The sequence below is a fragment of the Suricata suricatta genome, chromosome 16, assembly GCF_006229205.1.
Source record: "Suricata suricatta isolate VVHF042 chromosome 16, meerkat_22Aug2017_6uvM2_HiC, whole genome shotgun sequence".
NCBI classification, from domain to species: Eukaryota; Metazoa; Chordata; class Mammalia; order Carnivora; family Herpestidae; genus Suricata; species Suricata suricatta.
In genome coordinates this window covers 58,977,167-58,991,912 of record NC_043715.1, presented here as the reverse complement: position 1 = coordinate 58,991,912, position 14,746 = coordinate 58,977,167, and the positions used below count along the sequence as shown (strand labels likewise).

The window sequence follows — 14,746 nt, the reverse complement described above, 5'->3', positions numbered from 1 at the left end:
TTTTTTTCTATGGTTTTGTTTCTACCTTGGGGATCTCTACTTGTATCCTTATTATTCCCTTCCTTCTATTTACTTCTTTTTTTTAATGTTTATTTTTGAAAGCGACTGCATGGGAGGGGGGCAGAAAGCGGGGGTTAGAGGATCCAAAGTGGGCTCTGCACTGACAGCAGCAAGCCCGATGACCTAAGCCAATATCGGAAACTCAACCTACTAAGCCACCCAGGCCTCCTTCCTTCTCCTACTTACCTCTGAATTAATTTGTTCTTTTTTACTTCTTCAGTAACAGTTTACTATTGGGCCTAAAAACAGTTTAAATAATAGTAAAATACTTTGTGCATAAAATGATTGGCAATAGGGGTACCTGTGTGGCTCATTCGGTTAAGTGGCTGACTTTGGCTCAGGTCATGATTTCACAGTTTGGGAGTTCAAGCCCCATACCGGGAGCCTGCTTTGGATCATCTGTCCCTCTCTCTGCTCCTCACACGTGCTACTTCTCTCTCTCTCAAAAATAAACAAACATCTTTTAAAAAACCAGTAAAAAATAGTTGGCAATATTTAAATATTGGCAACTTCATCAGTCGTATCCAGTTGGTTGGTGGTGGTCAATTCTTCTGTATTCTGATTTCCTGTCTACTTGTTCTGTTGATTCTAGAAAAAGGGGTATTGAAGTTTCCGACTATCGTTATGAATTTATTTATTATTTTCTTTCAGTTCTATCAGTTTTGACTTCCTGTATTTTAGGGCTTTGTTTTAGGCAACAAAGCCCTAAAATACATACATATTGCATACATATTTGGAATTATTAGGTCTTCTTGGTGAATTGACCGTATATCATTATGTAACATCCCTCTTTATGCCTGGTAATTTTCCTTGTTTTGAAGTCCATTAGGCATGATTTTAATATGGTCACTCTAGCATTCTTTGCTCAGTCGATTTCTCCACCCTTCTGTTTTTAAATTAATTTTTTTGAGTATAGTTGGCACACAATGTTACCTTAGTTTCAGGTGTAAAACAGTGATTTGACAATTTTATACATTATGGCATGCTCATGACAAGTGTCGCTGTCACCTATCACCACACAACACTATTTTAATGTCATTGACTATATTCCTTATGTTGTGCCTTTTATTCCTGTGACTTATTCATTTCATAACCCAAAATGTAATACAATTATCGATACGTTTGGATTTGGGTCTACCTTTTCCTTTTTTCTCTCTGCTCTTTCTGTCATCCCTGTTTCCCTTTTCCTGCCTTCTTTTGGGTTACTTAATTATTTTCTAGAGCTCCATGTTAACTCACATATTGGGTTTATCTTTTATCCCTTTGTATAGGGGTGTGTGTGTGTGTGTGTGTGTGTGTGTGTGTGTGTGCTTTCTCAGGGATTACAATATGCATACTCCAGTCTTCACAGTCTACATAGAATTAATATTTACTAAAGTGAAATGTAGAAACCTTATTACTATATCAGTCTCTTTACCCTCCCCTTTAAACTAAAAAAAATTTACACTAATGGTTATTGACATATATGCATTAAAATATATAAATCTCAAATATGTGAATTTTGATACCCTCCTCCCTGTATGTTGTAGTCATATATACTACATCAATATACATTGAACTCTAGCAATGTTATAAATCTTGTTTTCAACAAGATTTTAAAATATTTTTAAATGCATGTATGTATGTTTATTTATTTTAGAGTGGGGGGCAAGGGGGCAGAAAGGGAGTGAATCTCAAGCAGTCTCCATGCCATCAGTGCAGAGGCCTCCTTGGGGTTTGATATCAGGAACCATGAAATCATGACCTGAGCTGAAACCAAGTTGGAGGCTTAACTGACTGAGCCACCCAGGTGCCCCCACAGTTATTTGTATTTTAAAGATCAAATCTTTTCAATATGTTACTCTTCCTTCATTACCAAAGTTCCAGTTTTCCTTCTGTTATCACTTCCCTTCCATCAAAACAACTCCTTTTATCCTGCTGACAACAGACTGTCTTAGTTTTGCTTCTTTATGTGAAAATGTTATTTTGGGGGTGCCTGGGTGGCTCAGTCAGTTAAGCCTCCAACTTCAGCTCCAGTCATGATCTCACAGTTTGTGGGTTCGAGCCCCGCATCAGGCTCTGTGCTGACAGCTCAGAGCCTGGAGCCTGCTTCCGATTCTGTCTCCCTCTCTCTACTCCCCCCTCAACTGTCTTTCTCTCTTAAAATAAAATAAAGACATAAAAAATTAAAAAAGAAAATGTTATTTTGCTCTCCTTCTTGATGTATATTTTCATTGGATATAGAATTTTTAATTGACAGTTGTATTTTTTTCCCCAGCACTTTAAAAATGTTGTTTCTCTGCCTTCTGGCTTTCATGATTTTTGACAAGAAACTCAGAATCTTCTGCATAAATTTTTATATGATGCATTGACTCTTTTCAAAAGTTTTGAATTTCAGTGAGCCTGGGTGACTCAGTTAGTTAAGCGTCCGACTTCAGTTCAGGTCATGATCTCACAGTTTGTGGGATTGAGCCCCAAGTTAAGCTCTGTATTGAAAGCTCAGAGCCTGCTCTGGATTCTGTGTCTTCCTTCTCTATACCCCTCCCCAATTGCGCTCTTTCTGTCTCTCTCTCCCAAATAGACATTAAAAAGTTAAAAAGATGTTTGGGGTCACTTTCTGAAACCTTTTGGAAAGGTATAAATTTGATAAGTTTCTAGTCATTATTTTTTCAAAAATTCTATTGGGACGCCTGAGTGGCACAGTCGGTTAAACGTCCAACTCTTGATCTCGGCTCAGGTCATGATCTCATGATTTGGGAGTTCAACCCCCCCCCCCCCCACTGGGCTCTGAGCTGATGGTGTGGAGTCTGCCTGGGATTCTGTCTTTCTTTCTCTCTGCCCCTCCTCTACTGGTGCTTGCTCAGTCTCTCTCTCTCTCTCAAAAAAAAAAAAAAAAACTAATATATTTTTGAAAATTGTTATTATCACAGAGAACATGGTAGCATTTCCAATTACACGTATGGTCTTACTAGTTTCTCAATGTTAATCTGTTCCATAAGAATGTTTTTATTTTATGTTTTTTAAATTTATTTTTGAGAGACAGAGAGAGGCAGCATGAGCAAGGGAGGGTCAGAGAGAGAGGGAGACACAGAATCTGAAGCAGGCTCCAGGCTCTGAGCTAGCTGTCAGCACAGAGCCCAATGTGGGGCTTGAACCCATGAACTGTGAGATCATGACCTGAGCTGAAGCCAGACGCTTAACCACCTGAGCCACCCAGGTGCCCTGTTCCATAATAATGTTATGAGAGCTGTCTCGTTTCAAAATATCACATCTTCCTAATGCATTTATTTTTTATTAAAAAAAAAACATAGTGATAGGGGTGCCTGGGTGGCTTAGTTGGCTAAACGTCTGACTCTTGGTGTTGACTCCGGTCTCACAGATTGTGAGTTCGAGCCCTGCATCGGGTTCCATGCTGACAGTGTGGAGTCTGCTTGGGATTCTCTCTCCCACTCTCTCTGACCCTCTCATGTTCTCTCTCTCTCAAAAACCAATAAACAGCTAATTTAATAAAATATAGCTCCATTGTCTTTCTTCAGATTCATGCCTGCCTTGCATATCCTCTTCTGTTCCTTTAGCCTCAGCTTTCCCATTTCCTTGTTTTAGGTGTTTCTTCTAAAGAACAAATGCCTGGATTTGAAAGAGATCCAATGTGAGCATTTGTCTTACTTGATTTGTTGATAAGTAGTGCTTATTGAAACTGCTAACATATTTGTATGTGCTTTCAAACCCCAGTGTTTCCAGTCTCTGTCAGTGTATACTTGGCCACTCACGTTCTACAATCCTATGTCCCTTGCTTTATACAATGGGCATGGTGGTCTTGCCCTCAGTGTTGGGAGCTGATGTACATAAATTATTTGGCAGACTGAACAAACACATGTTCAGACATGTGGATGCTTAATAAAGACTTTTCCCCCTGACCTCCTCCCCCTTTCGACATACATGGGAAGACACAAATCTCATGACAAAGTGGGTGCTGGAGATGCTCAGAGCACTAGACGTAGAGATTCAGTCTTTAGTGCCAAAGACTAGGAGTGAGAAGGAGGTGGAGACGGATGCTCCAAGTCAGAGTCACTGGCCAGGCCATGGGTTGGGTGCCGCACAAAGCAGGTCATCTTATTCCTGCATTACAGATGAGCAGGTCACTGAGGTTCAGGGAAGTCACTTACCCGAAGTCCGAGAAGGAGCCCTGGGGAGGAGTATGGTTTGCAGTGTGCCTTAGGCCTACATCTTCTCCACTCTCTGAAGGCTTGTTAGAGGCTCGTGTGATTGTTTCACCACCAACATGTATCTCTCATCTGAGCTTTTTCCTGTCAGCATTCTCTTTCCACCTTGGCTTCACTATGTGGGGCAGTCTGCCTGTGTGTAGGTGTATCTCTCTCAGAGATCTGTGTTTCCCTGCGTCTCAACCTTCCTGTTCTGAACTTCACTCCTTGGTCGGTTTTTGTAACTCGGTTTACTTGTGACACAGAGGAAATAAGTCCAAGCCACAGGGAAAAAACACAGGGAGAGATGAGGAGTACACAACTGTATGGCAGGTCAAATGGTTAACGTGCAACAAGATCATTGGAGAAAGAGAGGAAGGAAGATTGACACCTTGACAGTTAACAACAGAGGCTGTGACATCCAGTTACAGACCTGGACCCTGCAAGAGGGTCAGGGATACAGAACCGTGAGAGGCCAGAGAGTGCACTGACAGCATGTTGGCAACCACGGAGTCCAAGGCACAGGGGGATTCTGGGGCGATAGAAAGGGCAAACTCAATATGGTAACATTTTATTGTGATCACTGTATGCCATGCTTGTCTGAGTGTAGGGACTCTAGGAAACTCAGATTTTTCTTGCCCTGCAGGGCCCAGGGCTGTTGGAGGACAGCAATGTAGACACATCAGATTGATGCAGGGTGCAGCATGATGACCGCCTCTTGGAAGGCACTGGTCACAGTACATTCATTTAACAGACCTACTCAGTCAGAGCCTACTGAGTCCTGTGCTATGGATACTGAGATAAGACCGAGCCCCTGCTCTTGGAAACTCTCATTCTCTTTGGGAAACAGACTGCAAGCTCTTTAAGGAGTAAATACAACAAGGCAAGAAATTAAAGAGAAGTTAAGGAGGTGTTCTGGAAGCAGAGAAGGCAAGCTGAAGTTGGCTCAAGGAGACAGGGGAGGCTTTCTTAGGGAAGGATATGTGAAACACCTGGGAGGACAGAAATGAGGTTTCCAGGCACAGCTTCAGAGGCACGTAGGTGGGGAAAATATGGCTTCTTCAGGAGCCACAAGTAGTTCCACATGGCTGGTGTGTGGAAGGTGGGGGTACTACGGTAGGAGACGAGGCTGGGGCCAGGTCACAAATGATCTTAAACGGCAGGTGAAGGAGTTTGCCATTTATCCCATGGGGCAGTAGTCTGAAACCATTTTCACATAACTGCACACACACAAAAATGACAAAATTCACAGGCACATACGAGGGTACCCAGAGAGCTTGTTTGGGGCTCAAAAGGACTCATGTCCTGGCATACTTGTAACCCATTCAGGAAGGTCTGCCATAGAAGAAGGTGCACTGGAGAGCTTTCCACCATGCAATGACACAATCAGGTGTGGGTTGTAGAAAGAGCTCCCTGGAGGTTGGTGTGGAGAATGGAACAGTGCCAGAGGTGGGGGGAGAAAATGAAGGCAAGAGACCCCAGATGGAATCCAGAGGAGAGGTGATGAGGGCTCACAGAAGGTGATGAGGGAAGAGAAGATGATTAGAGGTGATTTTTCAGTAAAACCAACAGGGCTGATGACTGATGGGATGTGGAAGGAGAGGGCGGGGAGAAACAGATGCTGGGCAAGCATCAGGCTGTACTTTCGATTAAGGGAGATTGTGAAACAGACAGACGGCCTGGAGAAGGCTTCACAGAAGAGGCAGCCTCACAGGTTGGCCTTGGAGTGACACATGAATAGATGGAGTGAAACAATACATGTGAAGGCACGGAGGTGGGTATGGGCCGGCAACCCTCCTGGGCTAAGCAGGGGAGGAAAAGGCAAAAAGAGCAGCTACATGGGCATATGAAACTGGAGCCCTCCTGCCCAGAGCATCTTGGGACCACAGAGTCCTGAAAGAAGCTTCACTTGCCCTGGGTCTGGAGACAAATCCAAATCCTCAGCTCAGCTGTCCTTTCTCTGAGATGGGCCTGAGTGGGGTATGGAAGGCAGCAGGATCCTTCTAGAAGCTTCTCTAGCTGGCTTGAATAGCTTTGTGTTTATTAGGCACCTCCATCTGTGTCTCCAAATGCAGAGTTGTTCCCAGATAGCCCCAGAGTCTGCCCTTTAGTACCTTATCACTTTGGGGTACTATCAATCACCCACCCCATTCTTTGTCCTTTTGGAACTCAGGGTTTCTCTTAGATGTCGAGCCTCTGAGGGGAGGATATGCTGTGTCCCGAGGGCTTTCCTGGGTTACTTCAGTACTGTGATATGAATCCTCAGGTGGACCATGAGGGCTGAACTGCGGCTAAAGGCCTTCCCACAGTCACTGCACTTGTATGGCTTCTCTCCTGTGTGGATCCTCTGGTGCTCAATGAGAGAGGAGCTCTGTGCAAAGGCCTTTGGACAAACCTTGCACTGATACGGCTTCTCTCCGGAGTGGATTCTTAGGTGGCGGATCAGAGCTGAACAGTCACTGAAGGCTCTCCCACAAGCGTCACACTTATAGGGCTTCTCCCCAGTGTGGATGCGCTGGTGCTGAGTCAGGTGGGTGCTCTGGCTGAAGGCCTTTCCACACTTGTCACACTCATAGGGCCTCTCCCCTGTGTGCACCCGCTGGTGCTGGGTGAGATGGGTGCTGCGGCTGAAGGTTTTGCCACATTCCCTGCACTTGTAGGGTTTTTCTCCAGTGTGAATCCTCTGGTGCTGAGTCAGGTGGGTGACCCGGCTGAAGGCCTTCCCGCACTCTTTACACTCATGGGGCTTTGCTCCCGTATGGATGACTTGATGCTGGGCCAAGTGAGTGCTCCGGCTGAAGGCTTTCCCACACTCACTACAGGTGTAGGGGGTCTTCCGAGAGTGGCTCTTCTGGTGTGCTTCGAGGGCGGAGGGACTCTGGAATGTTTTCCCACATTCACCACACTTGGAAGACTTCCTCCCTGAGTATAGGCATGGAGGCTTTGTCCCATAACCATCTAAAGGATCAAATTTCTCTTCTGGTGTCTTCTCTTGAGAGATGAAATTTGGCCACACGTTGGGACTATTCCCCAAGGCATCAGCTTCACAGCCTGTCTGGTCTGTGAGAACACCCTTGTGAGGCTCTGAAGTTTTCCTGAAATCCATCCTGTCCTGGGGGACAAACTTTGTCCAGACTTCCCCTGAGAGTGCTGCCTGCCTCTCTGAGCTGCCCTCAGGTTCACAAGCATCGCCAAAGGCAGGTGCCAGGGAATTCCCTCCCACGAGGGTTTCAGTGCCCCCATCCAGTGGCGCAGACGCTTCCAAGTCACTCTGCTTGCAGCTTGCCTCTGAGAGCTCAGCTCCTGGTTCCTCTCCTGAAACATCCCAAACCACAGCATCACCACTATTTCCACACAAGGCTTCCCCCATTCTGCCTGCTCCTGGTCTTACTCTGGGAGGAGAGAATTGGCCACTCCTGACATCTGCCCCCATTTCCAAAGCAAAGTTTCCCATCTGGTGTCCTGGATGACAAAGGCCATAGGGCTATGCTCCCACACCACTGAAAACTGGATCACAGGTTCCATTCCTCCCCTTCCCCAAACTCTCCATTCTTTATGGCTGCTGATTTTGGCTCAAGTGTCAGAAGGAAAACCCTAAGGTTGAACTGTTCTGAAAGAATGAGAGTAGTAAGCACACCTGGGGGGTTGCCCTTGCTAGTGCCTGCATGCTCACCCCCTCTTGGCAGGCCCCAGCTCTCAGTGCCTTAGCCCCAGACCTAGAAAGCCTACTGAGCATTTTCTGCAGGTGCTCAGTAAAGACTGACTGAATGAGGGAAGCGATTCCAGATGCTGACAACTGTGCAGTTTTCCACAGGAGAATCTACCTCGAGCCCCAAGTCAAGAAGCGCTGTTGAGGGTGAGTGGGTGACATGCCTGCCTGGTGTCCCTGAGACCCTGGGAGGCCTGAGGCCCACTCTTTTTTTTATAACCTCCTGTGAAGACAGAGTGTGGCTGAAAGGTAGTTGGAGGCTGGATTGTGTAGGAGCATGTGAGGTGAGGTAGGAGCATGCCTGAATGGACCTCTGAACTGAACTGACCCTGAGGGTGTGTAAGGCACCTGGGGACACTTAATAGCATCATGTACCAGACAGATTCCAGGAAGAGATGGGGGTGGGCAAATGAACTGCTGCTCAAGTCCACAGTGGAGCCCCAGCCCTGTCATGACCCAGCTCCAGGGCCTTGGGTAATCCTGCCCTCGTCTGGACCTGTAAGAGAGGTCTACTATACTGCTTGCCCGCCAGGGTCGCTGCTCACTGTTAGGCTCTTGTTATATGCTAGTCTCCAAGCACAGGGGGTAACTTCCGTTGCCTCATTTCACCTTCAGTCTGCTCTCACAAGGACGTACTGGAACGCCTGCATTTCAGACAAGGACACTGAGATCCAGCTGAAGGAAGGTCTTGAGTAACCAAGTGGTACAAGATCACACAGTTGGCTGGTGGTCAAGTTGAAATTTCAGGTATAGACTTCAGATTTCTGGGGTGCCTGGGTGGCCTAGTCAGTTAAGAGTCCAGCTTCAGCCCAAGTCATGATCTCACAGTAGTGAGTTTGAGCCCCACATCACATAGGGCTCTCTGCCGTCAATGCAGAGCCAGCCTCAGATCCTCTCCCTCCTTCTCTCTCTCTGCCCCTTCCTCGCTCATGTGCTCTCTCTCTCTCTCTCTCTCAAAAATAATACATACTGAAATTGAAAAAATAAAAAAAAAAGTTTTTTAGATTTCAGATTTTTGTCATCTAAGCCCACAGATGTCCTCCTAGCTACTCAGCCTCCTCAGCCACATGCTTGGTACCACATCCCTCTTCTTCCTCTATTCTAGCAATATCGCACAACTGCTCTTCCTACAACGCACCAGTCCATGTCATACCACCGGGCCTTTACCCTCACCATCCCCGCTGCCTGGACTGCCAGGTCCTTCTCCTCATCTCAGTGCCATAGTGCCTTTTCTCTGAAGACTTTCTCAACCCTGCAGGAGTATGCAGCCACTCCCCACTTTCCCTGTCCCTGTGACCTCTGCCTGGCAGAGCTGATGGGGCCAAGGGAAGGCACATGACCAACCTCTCCAGAAAGGTCTGTTTCTCAAGGAGCTAAAAGACTTATCTTAACAGCTACAGTTTCCATCATGTTTAATTTGGACCAGGCACTGTTTCATGTGCCACACAGGTGATGCTTTGTTTACATCTCTCAATGACACCAAGGTAGGTATTATGAGATGCAATCCCCATTTTATGGACAGGGAAACTGAGGCACAGGAAAGTCACATGGCTAGGAGGAGGAGCCATGGTTGGATCTGCCAAGGCTTCATGGTATTTCTGTCCTTCCTACTCACAGCACACCTCCTCCCTCGTGACTGGCATACACACACTATGTGCTATCATCAGGCCAGGCCAGGCCAGGCCTTTCCAGGAGGAGCCTTCACTCCCTGCTCTGGATTGCATCCCCTGGGACCTCCCTGGGCCGGGACATCTGTGTGGGTCCTCCAGAGTAAAGGTGCCCACTCTAGCCTAGGGCAGGTCTGACACACACAGATCCTGGAGGCCAGCAGAGAGAGGACTCAGAGGGGACACATGGAGACACCTGGCATTTTTGTCACCCCCGTCCCTCCTACAGGTTTCCAGCCCCCTTATCTGGTACCAGCAGCCTGGTTTTCCTGATTCACATCAGTCCCTGGGATCTGGTCAGCCAATGACAAGCATTAAGACCCCAACCGCTGTAGTGGGGCTCAGCCTAGGAACCTTTTAGTGGTCTCCCCCTGCAGATTCTACATTGGTAAGACACAAGCCTGGGTTGCCGGGCCAACCATGTCTCCATTGAGGAAAGAAACTACTTAAGCTAATGTAGGAAAACCCAACTGAGAAACAGAATGAGAAAAAAAGAGTCCTGATGCCATCCATTGAGCTCCTGGATACAGCCAGGCGCTCCCTACTTTGCTGCAGTCAGTTTGAGCTGGGCTTTTGGTCATTAGCAATCAAAACAGGTCTGCTTAGCACAGTGTGTGAGAGTTTGGGTGACATACAAAGGTGACGACAAGTGTGTGTGTGAGTGACGCCAAACCCAAACCCTGCGCTCCCATGTTCTAGTCCAGGCTCTGCCCACAGTGTGCTGTGAACAGTTCCCTGTTGCTCCTTCTTACCTCTCTTGTCCGGTGACCGAGTCAGACCTTCTACCAGCATGGCAGCCTCCTCACCATTCTGGGGGAACTGAGCACCCACCCAGGACTGGATCTTGGGGGGCAGTGCCCCCAAGAACTGCTCCAGGACCAGCAGCTCCAGCATCTGCTCCTTGGAATGTGCTTCAGGCTGCAGCCACTGGCGGCACAGCTCACGGAGCTGGGCCAGGGCCTCATGTGGGTTGGCTGCCTCCTTGTAGCAGAAGTGCCGGAAGCGAAGACGTGCGACCTCAGGGTGGGCAGTGTGGCCAGGGCTAGATTCCTGGACCTCAGAGAGGCTGGCCTCCTCATCTTCCACTTTCACGCACAGGAAGCCATCCTGTTCCCAGGGCACGGGGCTCAGAGAGCTCTTGGGGATGGCCATCAAGCAGCAGCACTCCACTGAGGCACGGGATGTCTGGAGCGTTGGAAGTGGGTCTGCAGGAATGTCGTAACTTTGTCATTATGTGGAACTTGGGACTCTGCTCACATCTGTAGAGCAGGGTAGGTGCAGGCTTGGGGCTGTAAAAGTGACTTTCTTAGAGAGACACAGATGCTCAAAATAATCAGGTGCCTAAGCAACATTCTATAAATTTGCATATAGTAACTCATTTAAAACTCTAAATAAACTCAGGAGGTGGGAACTTCCTTTAATTTTATAGATATGAAAACAGATATAGAGGAGGAAAAGAAAGCCTCCCAGATACTGAATGGTTTGGAAGTTGCTGAGCTACAAACCCAGGCAGCTTGACCCCAAGGCCAGTCTGCTTACGGTGTGCTCCTCCCATGCAGAACCGGGTCTCTCGATCCCACACACTCCCACGTGGTCATTCCCTCACTTTTCCCTTGCTAGTTATTTTGGCTTCTGAGACGGATACTTAAACAAATTACTTTCAGCCTTCCTTCCTTTCCTCTTTTCTTTTTATGTTTATTTATGTATTTTTGAGAGAGAGAGAGAGAGAGAGAGAGAGAGAGAGAGAGAGAAAGGGAATCCCAAGCAGACTGCACGCTCAGCAGGGGGCCCAATATTGGGCTTGATCCCACAACCGTGAGATCATGACCTGAGCCAAAAATCAGGAGTTAGACACTTAACCAACTGAGCCACCAGGCACCCCTCCTCTTTTCTAATACATATACTTAAGGCTGTAAAGTTTCCTCTAAACACAGCTTTAGCTGCACACCCATAAGTTTAATGTTGCATCTTCGTTATCATTTAATGAGCTCAAAATATTTTCTAATTTCTGTTGTGGTTTCTTCTTGACTCATCGGCTATTTAGAAATCTGCTACTCCATTTCCAAACAATTGTAGTTGTCTACTTACTTGTCTTTTTATTATTGATTTCTAGAGTAAGTCTGTTGTGCTGAGAAAATGTGCTTTAGTCAACTTCAATCCTTTGAAATATGCCGAAACTTGGTTTGTGACCCAGCATATGGTTAATTTTGGTCAATATTCCATATAAATGTAAAAATCCACATAAACCTAAAAATAATGCAAAAAATAAAAAAAGCACTATCATACAATCCAGCAATTCCACATCTCATCATTTATCTAAATGAAAAACGAAAACGAAAATGAAAATACTAACTCAAAAAGATATATATTCACTGCAGCATTATTTACAATAGCCAAGATATGGAAGCAACCTAACTGCCCATCAACAGATGAACAGATAAAGAAAATGTGGTACCCATATATATAATAGATTATTAGCCATAATAAAGAACAAAGTCTTGCCATTTATGACAACATGGATGGACCTCGAGGGTATTATGCCAAGTGAAAGAAATCAGATAAAGATATGATATGACCATATGATTTTAGCTATATGTGGAATCTAAAAAAAAGATGGACATACAAAGCAAAACTAGATTCACAGATACAGACTGATGGTTGCCAGAGGAGAAGGGGGTTTGGGACTGGGTGAAATGGGTAAAAAGGGTTAAGAGGTACAAACTTCTAGTCATAAAATAAATAGGTCATGGGGATGTAATGTATAGCACATGGAAAACAATATTATTGTATTAACTTTGTATGGTAAGAGATGGTAACTAGATTTATTATGGTTATTTTTTTAATGTCTTTTTCTTTTTCTTTTTTTTTGTGAGAGACAGAGAGAGACAGTGTGAGCAGGGGAGGGTCAGAGAGAGAGGGAGACACAGAATCTGAAGCAGGCTCCAGGCTCTGAGCTAGCTGTCAGCACAGAGCCCGACGTGGGGCTCGAACCCATGAACTGGGGGGATCATGACCTGAGCCGAAGCCGGTCATTTAACTGACTGAGCCACCCAGGTGCCCCTATGGTGATCATTTTAAGCTGTATATAAATGTTGAATCACTATGTTGTACAGCGGAAACGAATATAATATTGTATGTTAACCATGCTTGAATTTTAAAAATGCAAAGCCTTCCTGGATAAGTGATAAAAAATAAAGCAAACAACTTCATCGAAATTAAAACCTTTCATGATTTGAAGGACATCATCAAGAAGCAAAAAGGCAACCCACAAAATGGCAGGAAATATTTTCAAATTATGAATCTGACAGGAATGCGTATCTAAACAACTCCAAAGTAAAAGACAAATAATCCAGCTAAAGAATTGGCAAAGGTTCTGACTAGACATTTCTTCAAAGAAGATACACAGATGGCCAATAGGCAACGTGAAAAGATGCTTGACATCATGGCTACCAGAGAAATGCAAATCAAACCCACAATGAGATGCCACTTTATACCTGCTAAGCTGGCTAAAATAAGAAAGACAGATAAGAAATGGTTGGCACATGAGCTATGGTCTTGGGCACAGAGAGAAGCAAAGGTTAGACAAGACCCCAATCCTGAAATCTTTCAGTGGCAGGTGACAACTTCTGACAAAACTGTATTCTAGCCCCTAACGCCACCCTGAGGCTCACTTGGGCTTCTTGTCCCCTTACCCTTGCTGTTACCCCCAATCCCCATCTTCTCAGCCTTTGCCCCTATTCTCGTGTTCTAAAATCTCCCTCTGCACCTAATTTCTCCCAGTCCTGCAGACTACACTTTACCTGCCGTCTTCTCCAAGAGTCGTCTGAGCACTTGGGAGCAAGCTGAGTATCCTGAGTGCCCTAGGTCTCTCTTTTCCCAGCTCTGGCTAGAACCAGATGTTGCCCCAGTGCCCGCAGTGCCCAGAGCACGGCCCATGTCGAGTGCATAATTAAACGGGTGCCATGCAAATGGAGGGGCCAGGAAAGGCTGAGCATGTCACCCTGGGGGATCACTGTACAGGGGAGGGGAGCAGGAATGGCAGGGATGACAATAACTGCAGTAAGATTCCGAGCTCCCTTCTGCACCCCTGGACCTCCTGTTCTGGAAAATCCCTGATGGCAGCTCTGAGACCCACGTACTTGAACCTGCCTCAGCCCATCCCCCAATGTGCTGACCTCGCATTCAGGTCAAGGTACCCGATCCGTGACTGTTCAACCAAACGAGGAGAGGGGTTCTTTCATTTCTTTGTCCTTGCGAGTCCCCACCCTGACAAGTGGCACCTACCTCAGAGGGCTGCTGTGAGGTAACCCGAGGCGATCCGTGACAAACGCCCAGTACCAGCCTGGCCCACAGCGGACGCGGGGTGAACGACCAGCCTGACGCCACCCGGCGTCCTGCCGGACTCAGGCCCCCAGCCGCCGCTGGGGTCATGGCCACCAAACCGGCGGGGGCCCGCGGTCAACTCCGGCTGCGGACACGGGGAAGCAAAACTCTCGGTCGGTCACATCCTCGGCAAGCTGCACATCACCCTCATCTCAGCACCCCGACAGAATCTTGGCCAATCGCGCAGTGACAGGCGCACACCCCGCCTCAGGCACAGCGTCAGCCCCCCAGGCCCACATTTCTGGGTCCCTCATGGCGGAATTCCCCTACAGCCACTCGGAGTCCCCGAGCCACCGAGTCCCCGCCTCAGCCGGTCTGGGTCCCGCCTCAAGTCACGCGGCCGAAAGCACCCCCGCGCTCTCCTCACAACATCACACGACACCCCGCGCGAAGGCTCGGACCCCCGCGGTCGTCAGCCGCACCCCGCGTCCGACGGCCACCCACTGCCACGCTGTCGGTCGGAAGCGCACACCCGCACGCGGCCGACGCAGGAGCACACCCTGTCGGGGACACCCACGCAGCCGGCCAGTCGGTCCCACGTGCAACCTCGTTCCACACTAGGTCTGCGCGTCGGTCCCGGTCACTGCCCGTCAGCCGGTCGTCCAGGCGCGCCGTCAGCACCTCAGTCCCCGTCGGCGGGTCGGTACCGCACGCCGGCTCAGCTCGCCGCCCGCGATGGCGGCCTCGGCGCCTGGCACGTTCCCCTCCGGCCGCGACCGCCGCGGACCCCACCCAGACCCGCCCCA

The 14,746-nt window shown here is 47.6% G+C and overlaps 1 protein-coding gene across 4 annotated transcripts; it reads right to left on the bottom strand.

Annotated features, from left to right (window-relative positions):
- Positions 1–4,796: 4,796 nt before the first annotated feature.
- Positions 4,797–14,723, bottom strand: ZSCAN22 (zinc finger and SCAN domain containing 22). 4 transcript variants are annotated; one of them, XM_029926435.1, is made up of 5 exons: positions 14,500–14,723; positions 13,902–14,085; positions 11,706–11,864; positions 10,370–10,822; positions 4,797–7,556 (listed from the first exon to the last, which is right to left on the bottom strand). In XM_029926435.1, the coding sequence occupies exons 4-5, from the start codon at positions 10,767–10,769 to the stop codon at positions 6,478–6,480; spliced, it is 1,479 nt and encodes a 492-aa protein (XP_029782295.1). In that variant the 5' UTR covers positions 10,770–10,822; positions 11,706–11,864; positions 13,902–14,085; positions 14,500–14,723; the 3' UTR covers positions 4,797–6,477. The 4 variants fall into 4 exon arrangements, with proteins under 4 accessions (XP_029782295.1, XP_029782296.1, XP_029782297.1 ...); XM_029926436.1 differs by having other exon boundaries at positions 14,518–14,723; XM_029926437.1 differs by having other exon boundaries at positions 14,547–14,723.
- Positions 14,724–14,746: the final 23 nt, after the last annotated feature.

Coding starts and splice junctions, on each gene's coding strand:
- ZSCAN22 (XM_029926434.1), bottom strand. CDS start 10,769: ATGGCCATCCCCAAGAGCTCTCTGAGCCCCGTGCCCTGGGAACAGGAT. Junction 7,557..10,369: donor TCGGTCACCGGACAAGAGAG/GTAAGAAGGAGC, acceptor GGGATGTTTCAG/GAGAGGAACCAGGAGCTGAG.